A 15168-nucleotide genomic window follows, 5' to 3' on the forward strand; every position below is an offset into this window, starting at 1 on the left:
ATTTGTAAGCGGTTGCGATCCCTAATGCGCACCTACAGTTGTCCAGCCAGAAGTCAGGCTTTATGAACGTAGTTTAATACACGAAGACTGACTCGTTAAAGGCAGAGATCGTGTGGACTTTAAAAGTGATCTGCAGCCATTACAGTTACAAATCTTATGAAATTAATTCGAAAGTGTTTGCAGTCATGTTCCCAGACAGTAACATTGCTAAAAAGTACCACTGTGGGGAAAGGAAGACTTTGTACCTGGCTACATTTGGCATCGCTGCCCACTTTTCATCTCTACTGCCTCAAAGCCAAAAAAGCCAGAATAGAGACTGACATACCAACGCTAATTGAGAAGGCTGACAGGCTGTGTGAGGAGGCAGAAGGAAAGAGGAAACAGGTTTATCACCGAGGCCAATGCACTCAGAGGCAGAGCAAAGGACAAGAGAGCCACTTTGGCACCTCTGCAGCAACAAATAGAGGAGGCACTGGGTAGGCTCAAGGAGCTAGAGTAGGGGTGCTGAAACAGACATCAGTAGAATACGTTTGTGTATATAGATGAACCAAGAACGGGTGATGGCACCATTGTGTGAGTCTTTTTTCCGTTATCTTGATTTCCCACGATGGCCCCTCAGAATGCCCCTAAAAAGCCCTTAAATTTTTTTGGTCAGACTGAGTATGAACCCTGCTGTCACAGGTACTGAGGTGCTGGAACATTTGATGAACCAAGAACGGTTGATGGCACCATTGGGTGAGTCTTTTTTCCTTACTCTTGGTTTCGCACGATGGCCCTAAATTTTTCGTGTCGGCCCGAAATTTTTCGTGTCAGCCCCTAAGAATGGCCCTAAAAAGCCCCTAAATTTTTTTGGTCAGACTGAGTATGAACCCTGTTCGATCAACCAGTCTGTGTTTTGTGGACTCTGAGAAGGAGTTCAACCGCGTACTTTGGGGAGACCTGTGAGGGGTGCTTCAGGACAATGGGGTACCAAATGCCATGATACGGGCTGTTAGGTCCTTGTATGACCAGCATCAGCGTTTGGTCCGCATTAATGGGAGTGTGTGGGACTCCGCTAAGGCTGCCTTTGTCACTGATTTTGTTGATTACTTTTATGAGCAGAATTTTTATACGCAGACAAAGCATAGAGGGAGTCCAGTTTGGTGGCCTTAGTGTTACAGCTCTGCTTTTTGCAGATGATTATGTTGGCTCCATGAAGCCATGAAGTTTGAAGCGGCTGGGATGAAAATCAGCACCTCCAAATCTGAGACTATGGTCCCAAGTCAGAAAAAGGTGGTGCACCTTCTCTAGGTCGGGGAGAAGATCCTGCCCTAAGTGGAGGAGTTCAAGTATCTTGGGGTCTTGTTCACGAGAGAGGGAAGAATAAATGGGAGATCGACAGGTGGATCAATGCAGCATCTGCAGTGATCTGGACTTTATATCAGTCTGTTGTGGTGAAGAAAGAACTAAGCTGAAAGGCGTAACTTTCAGTTTACTGATCAAGCTATGTTCCTATCGTTAAAAGCTGTGGGTCATGACCAAAAGAACACGATCCCGCATACAAGTGGACGAAATGCATTTCCTACGCAAGGTGTCTAGACTCCTTCTTAGAGATAAGGTGAGAAGCTTGGTCACCCGGGAGGGGCTGGATAGATGGATGGTTGGATTTAAGTTTTATATTTCAAAATATATTTAACATTTCAATATCATAGATTTGACATTTAGATTTGAGATGTAGGTGTAACATTTAATATTTGGATGTACCTATAAATTTGACGACTATTGTTCAAAGTGTCATGAAAATTCACTTGAAATTTTGCACCTTTTTTTAAAAAAAAATGTTTTGAACTTATTTGTGACAAAATGTTAATGTTGTCATCTGCAGCTTTATAAACGCCACCCAAATATATCATGGCATTATATGAGACACCAAGACATTGTTGTTGACAGTAATTTTCCAAATGTCTTCAAAGAGGAAAACGTTCATTCACATTTGCATATTTACACAATGACCTTTAGAGACACACCTCTCTTTTTAGAATTTCCACAGAGGTTGGTTTAACATTTTTAAAGACTTCTCCAGAGTGAAAGGAAGGAAACACACACACACAGGATGCACTGCAATGAGGACTTTCTCAACTATCTTAGCGTTGGCATGATCCTGGTAGGACTATGGCATCTGTACCACCACAGGAAAACTCAAACCAGCTATGGGCGCCACATGGTACACGATCGTAACACCAGGTTGGTGCCAGCCCGCCTGGCTTGGTTTCTCCAGGAGTTGCCAGCTTTTCTGGTCCCACTACTTCTGATGCTCACTTCGCACAAACCCTACAGTGTGGGAAAGATGCTACTGCTTGGAACCTTTTGCCTTCACTATTTTCACAGGTAAAGAAGAGACAGTGCTGATGAGATCTGTCTGCAAATTCTTTGAACAGAGACAACCATTACATAACTAGATTTTATTGGCAAGAATGCTTGCAAAAACAAATAAGGAATGCATGCATGTCAGTGCATGAAACTGAAAGCAACTGATAAAATCCAAAATGCAATTACTAAATCCTAATGTACACAGGGATTTGTTATAGATGGCTGGGTGTCATCATGGAAAAAAAACTAATATTGTAGTATACGAGTATACACGTGTTATCTTTGGAATTTTTTTTTTTAAAAGATAAACATAATTTTGGAATCCCCTGCTCAATTTCTGCATTCACAATGGTATTGTCTTTAATTAGACAAACAGCGGCTTAGTGGTAGGCATAGTTGCCTCCTATTTCCAAGCCTGGAAGTTAGAATCCAGGCTCTGGTCTTCCTATGTGGAGTTTGCATTTTGTGCCTGTGGTCGTGTGAATTTTCTGAAGGTACTCCGACTTTGTTGGGTAAAACATTTGCAGTAGATTCACTGAATATGGGATTGACAACTTAAAGGTCAAGTGTCATCCCTATAAACATTCTAAAATAGATATTGTAATGAAAAATACATATAACATTATTCACTTCAATGTCTATACAAAAAAATAAATATGAGCGGAGAGCGCATCATCCATGCGCAAAGCTGCGGGAGTGTCATTCGACGACATCCAAGTGGTCGCCATATTGGCTGCATCCCCTGTCCGTGACGTCACCCCCGGACATTTGCCATTGAAAACACGCTGTGGCCCCTACTGTGGGAGACGGACACGCACCTTCTGACACGGAAGCTCTTTTTCGGAGAAGAGAACATCACACAACCGAGTCCTGTATTTTGTTGCTGAATCTGTTCTCTAAATCCCACGTAGCGATGGAGCCACTCAGATTTTTTTCAATACAAATACCAATATTTTAATAAATGACCCCTGGTTTTACACAAACTCGCATTCATTATGATTTACAAAAAAAAAAAAAAAGAGAGGACGGAGACGGCGCCTCCGTACACGAAAGCGTATCGCTGCCACACTTAAACCTCCCAAAACCTTCTTTGCGACTGACTGTTTATTTTCTCTTTTTTTTTTAAATATGGATCGTTCTCAAATGAGTCAATTTGGCATTATAGATAGTTAGTGGTAATTTGAGATTGAGAAGATTAACTCCTACCTGAAATGAAATGATCGCTACACAGGCATGTGTATTTGGTTGGGCACCATCCATCACGTTTAATTGCCAAAATCCATCGATCATTTTTGGTCTTTTCAGATGGTATTCCATACAAATACCAATATTTAAATAAATTGCTCCTGGTTCTCATTCATTAACTAAGTCTGAAAAAAAAAAAAAAAGGACAGTGAGTCGGCTCCTCTGTACACAGAAGTGTATCGCTGCCGCACGTAAACCTCTCTGCGACAGATGGTTTCATTTTCTTTATTTAAATACGCATTGTTCTCAAATGAGTCATCGATCATTTTTAGTCTTTTCAGATGGTATGCTATAAAATGATCTCTTTGAATATCTGTCTCGTATGTTGTGATGACCAACACCAAAACTGGTCTCAGGTATTGTAAATATTCTCCGGTTAGATGTCTCCCACAATGTTGCGTAGCTCTGTTTGACCGGTAATTTGCCACCGTGAAAATGGTGTCTCACGTGCTCAAGCTCTATACCCATTACCATGGTGACAATAACAACAATGGATTGCACCAATGTACCTACTTGGGGAAGGGGGGGGAGAACAAAAAGAGGAAAAGCATGCTGTCATCACTGATGCTTGGAAGTGGGGTTTCTATTCAAGAAGAGCTTGACGTATGTTCACATACTTTTAATACAATACAAATTGCAAGTAGGTAACATAATGTTATGTAGCCTAAGTGTATGATAAGCATCGGTTTGTGTGTGTGTTTAAAAATGTTGGCAATGCGAGCGAGCATGCTGACCAAAAACAGGCACAGGAAGCAATGAACCGGTTGGAATACGCAATCCTATTGATTCGACATGAAGGTGCGCTGTTGGGACTTGTCACGCAGAAGGATAGCTAAAAAGAACATGCTGGCAGCTAGACCTTTCATTTTCACGCCATAGGGGTATCCATCCATCCATCTTCTTAGCCGCTTATCCTCACAAGGGTTGCAGGGAGTGCTGGAGCCTATCCCAGCTGTCAACAGGCAGAAGGCAGGGTACACCCTGAACTGGTTACCAGCCAATAGCAGAGCACATCGAGACAAACAGTCGCACTCAGAATCACACCAACAGGCAATTTAGAGTGTCAAATTAATGTTGCATGTTTTTGGGATGTGGGAGGAAACCAGAGCCCGGAGAAAACCCACCCAGAGATTGGGAGAACATGCAAACTCCACACAGGCGGGCCCAGGATCAAACCCGGGACTTCTGAACTGTGAGGCCAACGCTTTCCAGCAGCTCCACCATGCCACCCATAGGGTCATCGTTAGACCTAATTGTTGGTTGTGGATTATGTCGCAGTGCGAGAAGCTTTGTGTTTCCTGACAAAATATGTCCAACTGAATCTGGGCTATTGGCCGCGATAACTAATCCGGTCAATATCGGGGCTAAAACCTGTCGCCTGATCTAGACATTACTGCAGTTTTTCAGTATTACTACGGTATTATTGGGTGTTACTCATAGCCATGTACAGTATTGGTAGATCTGAAACGCCCATTTTGACTTCCGTGCTAATGGTGACACTACAATGGGGAGGTCAGTGTCATCAGTGCATTGCATGTGTGGATGGCAAGAAAACAAAAGACGCATGTTGATAGCATACGTTTTGGCATCACCTCCTCAACATGGCCGCCACATGGGCAGCTGCAGTGCGTTGGCATATCTAGCATTTATATGATTGCGCTCCCTTCCTGCTGATTTTTATCATGACTTCACAATAGTAAGTGATGTACGCTATGTAATGGGGAATGGGAATACCACGTATAAAATTTCCTGCAAACAATGACAACAGATCAAAAACAAAAACTGAATATGCAGAGCTAAATATATGACTTGTTTTGTGAACCCTCTATTGATCCCAGAACATTCATCTATTCACTGCTGATCAGAGGAAATCCTTACCCACTCAGTGTGATGCTGGCAGCAGTTATCGTTTGCTCTGTGAATGGATTCTTGCAGGGACACTACCTGTTGCATTGTGCTCGGCTGGATGAGTGGAAAACAGACTGTCGTCTGAAGATTGGTGGGTATGAAAATGCTATTGCAGCTCTTGGATAGGTTAAATTCTGTTATAAGAAGTGCATCCCTCACATCCAGTGCCACCAGAAAGTATTCACACTCCTTCACTTTTTCTACATTTTGCTGTTATAGACTTTTTCTAAAGCTGACTTGAGTATAGTTAAAAATATATGTATGTATATATATCCCATAAAGACAAGTAAAAACACATTGTCAGACAGTGTAAGCATAATGCAAACATAAGTATTCACACCCTTGGTATAATATTTTGCCGAAGCACCATCTCAGCAATTTCAGTCTGAAGTCTTTTTGAGTATGTCTTTACAAGCTTGGCATACCTGTTTTGTTTTTTTCTCTACCATAAAGACCTGATTAGTGTTGTGCGTTAGCAGTGGTTAACTTTATGGATGGTTCTCCTAACCCTGCAAGAGAACACTGGAACTCCACCTAATTGTCCATTGGGTTCTTCTTCGCCCCTGATCAATACCCTTCTTCCCTGGTTACCCAGCTTGGTCAGACGGCCAGAACACAGATGTGTCTTGGTGGTTTCACCATTTCAAAATAATCAAGACCCCAGTGCTTTTCGGGATCTTTGCTGCTGTAATTCTTTTGTGTCCTTCCTCAGATTTGTGCCTGAACACTATCCAGTCTCAGCGGTCTGCAGACCTTGTTGGTTTCTTCTTCCATATGCACTGCCAACTATAGAGAGGTGTGTGCCATTCCAAATGATGTTCAATCAACTGAAGTTACCACAGATGCATTACGTTCAAGTTGCAGAACCATCTCAAGGATGATTGGTGGAACCCCAGATGCACCTGCACTTTAAATTTGAGCATCAGTGCACAGGGTCTGAATACTATAGTTTTAATGTTTGCATTCTTTATAAAGTCACACAAATATGTTTCCTTTGTCATCACGGGATGTTCGATGTATATTTTCTTTTTTTTTTTTTAGGAAAACTTTACTCAACTCAGCTTTAAAAATAAGTCTTAGCAAAAACTTTTAAAGGTAAAGGTGTGTGAATACTTTCTCGTGGCACTTTACATACACTGGAAGATACGTACATGCATTGACAACATTTTTGGTAGTCCTCTGATAATGGGAAATATAAGATACTGAAATAACTTCAAACTGACAAATACAATTTTTAATCAAAATGTACTGAAAATCAACCAATGAAAATCTTAAATTGCATTTGAATTGTGGTTCAACTGATTAATTAAAAATAATGAATGAAACAGGCTTTATTACCAACAATGATAATTAAATATTTTATCTCACCCAATGTACCCAATGTAGCAAACAACCTCCAGCACAGTGACAACCTATAAAATGGCAGATTGATGGATTATGAGTTTAAGATGTTAATTTGGGGATACATTTTAGTTTAACATATCCTGATGGTCAAAGTATTTTCATCAATCTCTTCTAAACAGTACCATCCCTTTTGTCCAGGCATGTTTCCTTTTTCATAATTCTGTTGAACCACAATTCAAAAGTTGTTACTGAGTTCTGGTGTTCCTTCTTTTCCTTTCGGCTTGTCCCGTTAGGGCTCGCCACAACGTGTCATCTTTTTCCATCTTAGCCTATCTTCTGCATCTTCCTAACTCCAACTGCCCTCATGTCTTCCCTCACCACAGCCATAAACCTTCTTTTTGGTCTTCCTCTCGCTCTTTTGCCTGGCAGCTCCATCCTCAGCACCCTTCCACCAATATACTCACTCTCTCGCCTCTGAACATGTCCAAACCATTGAAGTCTGCTCTCTCGAATCTTATCTCCAAAACATCCAACTTTGGCTGTTCCTCTAATGAGCTCATTTCTAATTCTATCCAACCTGCTCACTCCGAGCGAGAACCTCGACATCTTTATTTCTGCCACCTCCAGTTCTGCTTCCTGTTGTTTCTTCAGTGGCACCGTCTCTAATCCGTACATCATGGCCGGCCTCACCACTGTTTTGTAAACTTTGCCCTTCATCCTAGCAGACACTCTTCTGTCACATAACACACCAGACACCTTCCGCCAGCTGTTCCAACCTGCTTGGACCCGTTTCTTCACTTCCTTACCACACTCACCGTTGCTCTGGATTGTTGACCCTAAATATTTGAAGTCCTCCACCCTCGCTATTTCTTCTCCCTGTAGCCTCACTCTTCCCCCTCCACCTCTCTCATTCACGCACATATGTTTTACTTCGGCTAATCTTCATTCCTCTCCTTTCCAGTGCATGTCTACATCTTTCAAATTGTTCCTCTGCATGCTCCCTGCTTTCACTGCATATCACAAAGTTCTGTTTAATTTGAAGTAAAATTACATTTACTTTTGAGATTTTATTTAACATTGAATCTTTTTTTCATGAATAGGGGTACCAACAATGTTTCCACCTGTGTACTTTATAGCTACTGTAAATTATTTTAAATGAATAATTTATGAATTTATTTTAGGTTTATTACAATTTTACACCGGAATGGCAATCAATATATACAGTGATTATCGTCTACGTAACTTGAGGAAAAAGGGAGAATTGATTTACAAGGTCCCTACAGGTAAGAAACAGTTTATACCCTGGTTAACTATATGGTATGAGATTTGTGGAATCGCCTGCATTGTGTTTGAATTTTTACCCCAGGAGGCCTTTTTGAATATATATCTGCTCCAAATTACTTTGGAGAGATTTTTGAGTGGTTTGGCTACGCCATGGCAACTTGGGGCCTTCCATCGCTCTCGTTTGCTGTGTTTACTATGTGCTTCATAGGCGCAAGAGCCATCTACCATCACAGGTGACAATTACCAGAAGCTTACCAATACAGACAAACTATACCACATACCAACAGAGTGGCAGAGTATCTTATTTCTTCTTTGTCATTTTTTTTTAGGTTTTACAAGGAGAAATTCAAGGATTACCCAAAATCTCGAAAAGCTGTAATTCCATTTTTACTTTGAAAAAACACCACATTGTGATCCGAAGACAACGGCTGATAGGCCCAGGGGTTTCACATATATGCATTTGCTTCTTATATCTTGTTCATGTGCAAAAGTAGCTTTATTGAGCCATACTGTTTCACTGGCAAGCAGGCCTGTATACATTTATTGTAGATCCTTAGATTTACAACACACAAAAACTTTTAAGTTAGCTTCCCCTTTAGCCTTACAGGAGTTCAGGCCATCTGGATTGTAATACCAGAACTGTTAGATTTATTATTTTATCATGCATTTGTATATATCATCCTTGCCTGAATGTTTCTCTTTGCGAGTGGCTGTGTGACCCGAAGTGTGACTCAGCAACACCTTGAGAAGTGATGCACCCCCTTGCTGACTTCAAAGCAGATACTCCTCAACACCATAAACATGCTGTAAATCAGATGCCCTGCTGATCTCTAGCAGGTTTATCAGAACAATGCTGCAGCTTTGAAGAAATGTTTACTTAAGTATTCATCTTTCTGTTGGTATTGCCATCTGTTCCTCCATGTTTTGTAATCTTGTGACCCTTTGTTTTGAACAACTAATAATAAGAGGGACACCGGTAAGGCTGACTCAGAACGGGTGTTGGAGTTGCAGCTGGTCAGCCAAACCCGTGTCTCTCCAAGATAAATTGAAGACCTCTCTTGTCCCTTCATTTTTTTCCTCTCATGCACTTGTATTGCTTTGTATTAAAGTGTTATATTAATTATCCTTTGATTTTACTGCCTACCTGACATCAAATTAAGATGTATTTTGCTCTTGAACCACAATGAACTTGTCACCATTTAGTGGGATACTCACCTAACCTTTGTGGCTGCCTGCAGCATGGGTTCAATTGCCACTCAGTGATGGTGTGACTGTTAGTTTGAATCTCTCTATTTCCCCTGTGATTGAGTGGTGACCAACCCACGGTGGAGTCCACCATCACCTCAGGTCAGTTCAAGCTCCCTGCAATCCTGATCAGGACATACCACGGATGGACGGAATCCATCCAACCATCCATCCAGCTTATCCTTACGAGGGTTGGGGGTGTCCTGTAGCCTCTCCCAGCTGATACTGGGCGAGAGGCGGGGCACACCTTTCATTTCTTGTCACAGACCACAGTAAACATTTCGAGTTAATTTATATCTTGTATTATATATTGTATATCGAGACCAACATTAACAGTTTCTATGGCAACTTGTAAAGCATTGAGTTTTGCTGTAAAGGAGTCAAGCACACATGCCTGCACGGTAACATCTTTACACAGGGATACAGGTGAGAATACTGGATATTTCGTGTTCAAGTGACACCACTTCTTGCTTCTATTCTCCATCAGTCCACAGCCACACCTGCTCACAGAAGCCTCCATGTCCTTTTGTATCAAATCTTTTGGAAGAGTCCAGTGGTGGGCGCATGTCAAGTCAATGAGAGAATTCCCACTGTCATGCTGTAGTGCTGCAGCCACTGACTCAAGTGAACTGCAGAAAGCGTCTACACCAAGCAGGTACTCGATTTGTGAGCAGCCTAACACCGATGTACTTCCAGTTTTGTCACTCTAGATTAAAATAAAACAAAGAAGTGGCGTAAATAGTAAAAGTAAACGAGAAGAGTTTTGCTCATACCTGGTATCTGATGTAAGCAGCTAGGTGGGTCTCAGTGCAGCCGCCTCCAAGTAAAGCAAACGGTTCCCTCAGGGTAAGTCGTAAAATGTGTTCGGTCTTCTGGCATGCCACCTTTAATGGCCACACAGACAAAAATAAACAACATGCATTACTGTTTATCAACTTTTTTTTTTCTTACCTGTTCATACCTTCAATTCATTTAACATCGTCTCATTTCTGTGGCAGAGGATTGCGGTGCAAATCACAGACTCCTCAGCAGGATGTAAATGCAGCATAGTCTTGGATCCAAAATGTCTAGAATTGACATTCCCCACCATTCCATAGGCCTTGAGAGGGATTGTAGTGTATAATGTTGCCACAGGCTGGGCCCCTGTAGCGGTCGCGGAATAAAAAGGTGGGATGGATGAAGGCAGTCACACAGGTTACAGACACAATGGATATCTTTTGCCAAGCCACCTTTTTCTAGGATTTGGGATGTGAATGTGAAATAAGAATTAAATCATCCAAGCATTCCTGACTCCCAGACTTTTTTTCTTCCGAGGTGTGAAATCAGGTCCCTCGAATTATCGACATCAGTAGTGAATATCTTGACTACTGAGGCATCACTGTCAACATAACAAACGTGTGTGCTCTCACAAATGGGTCTTCTAATACCGAAGCAATCAGAGGAAAGTGGGTGGTCTTAACGTAATACGGCCAATGCTACAAAACTGTCAAACAGAGGGGCCTTTTCTGGACACTCGAATGACAAAACCTGTTTTCAAAATGAAATCAACTTTTCTACTAACTCCATGATAGAGGTAGAGAGAGTCACTCTATGTGGGTCTATCTAATTAGCCAAAATACAGGACCTTCAAACCTTTAAAAAAAAAAAGTTTAACATTTAACCCAAAGTAGGATACAACTAGCATTGAATTCATTCATTCATTTACAGCAAAACGTGACTTTTACAATGATGTTTCAGGTTGTGGCTACCTGTGAGCTGAGCAAGAGGCTGCATGAGATCGATCCCAACTCGCTCCACAACAATGATGCCATGACTCCTTAAGAATTGCTGGAGAACTGGATGGATGACCTTCTGGCACACAAACAGCTTCACATCATCTTTCAATGCTTGTTTGCCAATCTTGAGGAGGTGATCCAGGATCTGAGAGTCAATGTCACCGCCATGGTGGACCTCAATCGCTCCATCTCCTATTTCAGCAAGATCCCCAGCAAGGGATGTGCTAAACAATAGCACTCGCAGGTGATCAGATGAGTGATTCTTCACCTCAGAGTCCTCAAACCCATCAGTAATGTCAAGTAATAATCCAGGAAACAAAGTTGATTCCATTACAGGAAGACCCTCAATAGACACAATTATTGTCCTTCCCAGGGTTACAAAACCAGTGTTGTTAGACGGCACAGTTAGTAAAAATGCTTGCACTGCCAACTTGCTGATGTGAAATACTTCAAACTCTGTGAGCAAACTGCCTGGTTTGCTGCGGAGAATACTGCAAGCCAACGTAATTAAGTCTTGGCTACTGCACAAGTCGAGCTTCACTTTACAGCCACATTCCTCTTGGTGAAGATAATTAGTGCACAGATCCAACAGATGTTTATTAATCCTGATGGCCTGGTTTCCTCTTAGACCAGACTGCTTGACTTGTTCAATAAGAGTCACACAAAGAATAGCTGCAAACAACCCGCAGTCACTAAAACGAGATATGTGATTGCGAATGGAGGCTAAAATTAAATTTAGAAACGGTGTCGAAGAAGAAATGGCTGGAAGTAACACTGAAGACGTTGAGGTGGTCACAACTTCCCCTCCGATGTTGTTGTGGATGTGTTTCAGTCTGCCCGATGGGCCGAAACAAGATCTGAGAACCTGACCCATAACATGAAGCTTTTTCAAAATGTCACCATTTTCCAGTGGCAAATCGGTGCAAAGCGCTGGTGATTTCTTAACGAGTCGAGACATCACATTTCCTGTCCCAAAGCGAGCGCTTGAAAAAAATATTGGTGTGCGGAGAGCTACGCCTTTGCCTGATGATAATTACAAATACATCAGAAAAACGTGAAAACATAGAGATATTAAACCTTTTTGCTTTTTTACATTCTTTATATTTATCTAACTGGTGATCGTTCTTTGGTAAAATATAACCATTTGAATAATTTCTTTATTCAAATATAATACAGGCTTTGATCGGGAATACTTGTTTCCATTGGAGTGACCGTAGCGTTGGGTCTTGTTGGTCCAACTTGTCCAGCCGTCGCATTAATGAAAATATTTCGAATTTGCTTCGGTTACAATTGATTTTCAGCGCTAACTTACAGTGATATAAAACAAAAAAAAATCAAGGTTTATTTTTCTTAGTATGTTAAAATAAGCGACTTTATGTTGGTCGCATGATCATACATCGAGTGTGACGTCATCTTCGGCAGCCAAATCACTGGACAGAATTTCAAAATTACCGGCGGTCGGTAAGTTATCGCCATATTTTACAATACAGTCAGTAGATACAGTATATTTGTAGATTGATACGTGGTGTTCTCCTTAATAATTATGAGGGAGGCAGACAGTTGTTTAACAGATGCACGTTTAATTGTCGAATTCGTAGAAGTTAATTCTGTACTGTATTCTTTTAGACGCAGGACTAGTGTACTTCACGATTAACTGAAATGGCGCCTCTAAAATTTGTCATTAAGGTAAGTAGAAGGGGAATACATTAAACATCTAGAGCGTTCTAACGTTATTGGAGTTTTTATGTGTGTACAGTTTGTATTACAGACGATACAGTGTGTTTTGTTCAGCTAGGATTTCTGAATCTATCTCATCCTATACAAACCCTACGATCTACCTCATCCGTGGTTATAGTAAAGTACAGTATATCTTTTTAAAGTAGATTTCTGGACTTGCACAATTTTATTCAAACACAACGATGAAACACTTTTTTCCCCCCTGCGAAATCTACTGAACACTACGCAATTCCAGATACTGCTGGTACTCTTTTCTTTATTACGCTCATGTCAGCTGTTTCAGAAAAGTTCGAATGGCTAATGTCGCATAAAAAAACAATACTGCCCCTCGGTTGTTTTCAGATGTTTAATTCAAAGGTAGATATCAGAGATGTTCGATTTGCCGAACCTTTTTCTACTGTCCAGCGTTGGAATGTCGACACCGGTCTTACTGGATGGCGTTTGCATGTTCTCCACGTGTTTGCGTGGGGTTTTGTCCAGTTACTCAGACTTAAAAACATGCATGTCAGGTTAATTGAAGACATAAAATTATCCATACTCCACGAGTCTGAATGTGAGTGAGTGGTTGTTTGCCTGTACACTGTATGTGCTTTGTGAATGTGTGGACCCCATTCCAGCATTGTACCTTGCCTGTTGCTCATAAAAGTTAGCTGGGATAGGCAAGCTCAAACTCACCTGCAACCCAAATGAAAACAAAATATATAGAAAATGGCTGGCAACCAGTTCAGAGTGTAGCCTGCTTCCTGCCCGAAGGTAGCTGTGATAGGCTCCAGCACTCCCGGCCGGGGCTCTTGTGAGGAGAAGCGGCTCAGAAAATACATGGATAGATGCTGATGATTATGCTGTACGATACAAAGTCATTTTTTCCCCCCAGAAGTAGATTACCGAAAGTGACAATTGGCTGATTGGAGGTTACAGCATCCTTGATTATTCAGCTATGCTCATTATTTGAGGAGATTTTAGTGGATCTCGTAATCAGTACATTCTCAGATTGTAGGAAAATTTGGGATTTCACTATTCTTAATTCATAACAATGTACATACTGGTATAGAGATCGTGCACATGACGATTCATTGTGCCATACTGCCAGTCAAACAAAACTGCTCGGCAGTATGGGAGTCATTGAACCGGAACACATTTTTCACAATGCCCAAGACCTATTGTTCTATTAGTTGTCACAATAGACGAGACAGTTCTTCGAATAGATCATTCTATGGAATACCAGCTGAAAAGACGAGAAAAGATCGATGGATTTTGGCAATTAAATGGGATGGATGGTGCTCGACGAAATACACATGCCAAAAAACTGATCATTTCAGGTAGGAATTATTCTTCTCAATCTCAAATTATCAAGCAGTATTTATAATGACAAGTTGGCATTATAAATACTCCTTAATAATTTGGGGCCCCATAGTTCAGTGCTGGTTACCATTGATTTGGTAAACCAGGCGTTGTGAGTTCATTTCTCACTGGGGGCCTCCACTCCCCAAGAGGGATTGCGGCAGGAAGGCCATCTGGTGTAAAAACTGTGCCAAACAAATATGAGCAGTCCACGAAAGCAGCAGTATTAGATTCGGCAGGCGTAAGAGGAAGGTCAATAACGGGTCGGGGTTCGGTACACAGGATAGCAAGAGTAGAAACAAGGTGTTGTGGGAACATGACATGAGATCAATGATCTGGCAAAGACCAGACATCACGCGTGGCCATCAATACGTGGGACGTAATTACGTAGATGGGACACTGGTGTGCGCATCTGGTGATAGGAGCAGGTGCGCGCTGGATCGGAGCCTGGCACAGCCATAACAGGACCGGCACAGCCATGACACAAAGCCAATCATTATTTCCATTTTCAAAATATTTTCACGAATTATGCGCATGGGTTGCTAAAGTTTGTCGTGACTATTTCTAGCAAGCAGCACACATTTTTAAGGGATCTATCCATCCATCAAATTTCTTACCCACTTATCCTCACAAGGGTCGCAGGGAGTGCTGGAGCCTATCCCAGCTATCAACGGGCAGGAGGAACTGGTTGCAAGCAAATCGCAGGGTATATCGAGACAAACAGCCGCACTGACAATCACACTTAGTATATCCTAGTCCAACCTAATCACGCAATTTAGAGTGTTCAATGAATGTTGCATGTTTTTGGGGTGGGAGGAAAACCCACGCAGGCACGGGGGAGAACATGCAAACTCCGCACATGCGGGTCCGGGATTGAACCCGGGACCTCGGAGGTCTGAGGCCAATGCTTTCCAGCTGATCCACCGTGCTGCCCCTAAGG

At 41.8% G+C, this 15168-nt stretch overlaps 3 protein-coding genes across 4 annotated transcripts in view; 2 read left to right on the plus strand and 1 right to left on the minus strand.

Annotated features, from left to right (window-relative positions):
- The first annotated feature begins 2092 nt into the window (after positions 1 to 2092).
- Positions 2093 to 9143, plus strand: srd5a2b (steroid-5-alpha-reductase, alpha polypeptide 2b). Its single transcript, XM_061836695.1, has 5 exons — positions 2093 to 2367; positions 5433 to 5593; positions 8028 to 8129; positions 8213 to 8363; positions 8460 to 9143. Exons 1-5 carry the CDS (start codon positions 2093 to 2095, stop codon positions 8524 to 8526), a joined length of 756 nt encoding a protein of 251 aa, XP_061692679.1. The 3' UTR covers positions 8527 to 9143.
- A 518-nt stretch (positions 9144 to 9661) lies between these two features.
- mkks (MKKS centrosomal shuttling protein) lies at positions 9662 to 12164 on the minus strand. Its single transcript, XM_061838038.1, has 4 exons — positions 11124 to 12164; positions 10337 to 10518; positions 10149 to 10259; positions 9662 to 10081 (listed from the first exon to the last, which is right to left on the minus strand). The coding sequence occupies exons 1-4, from the start codon at positions 12106 to 12108 to the stop codon at positions 9662 to 9664; spliced, it is 1698 nt and encodes a 565-aa protein (XP_061694022.1). The 5' UTR covers positions 12109 to 12164.
- Positions 12165 to 12333: 169 nt separating this feature from the next.
- The window catches only part of slx4ip (SLX4 interacting protein), a 41814-nt gene continuing 38979 nt past the window's right edge, over positions 12334 to 15168 (plus strand). Inside the window, exons 1-2 of one of the 2 annotated variants that reach the window (XM_061838039.1) lie at positions 12334 to 12611; positions 12777 to 12836. In XM_061838039.1, the coding sequence (XP_061694023.1) occupies positions 12810 to 12836 (27 nt within the window). In that variant the 5' untranslated portion in view covers positions 12334 to 12611; positions 12777 to 12809. The other variant, XM_061838041.1, reaches the window with a different exon arrangement.

The sequence above is a fragment of the Syngnathoides biaculeatus genome, chromosome 12 (assembly GCF_019802595.1).
Source record: "Syngnathoides biaculeatus isolate LvHL_M chromosome 12, ASM1980259v1, whole genome shotgun sequence".
Classification (NCBI taxonomy): domain Eukaryota; kingdom Metazoa; phylum Chordata; class Actinopteri; order Syngnathiformes; family Syngnathidae; genus Syngnathoides; species Syngnathoides biaculeatus.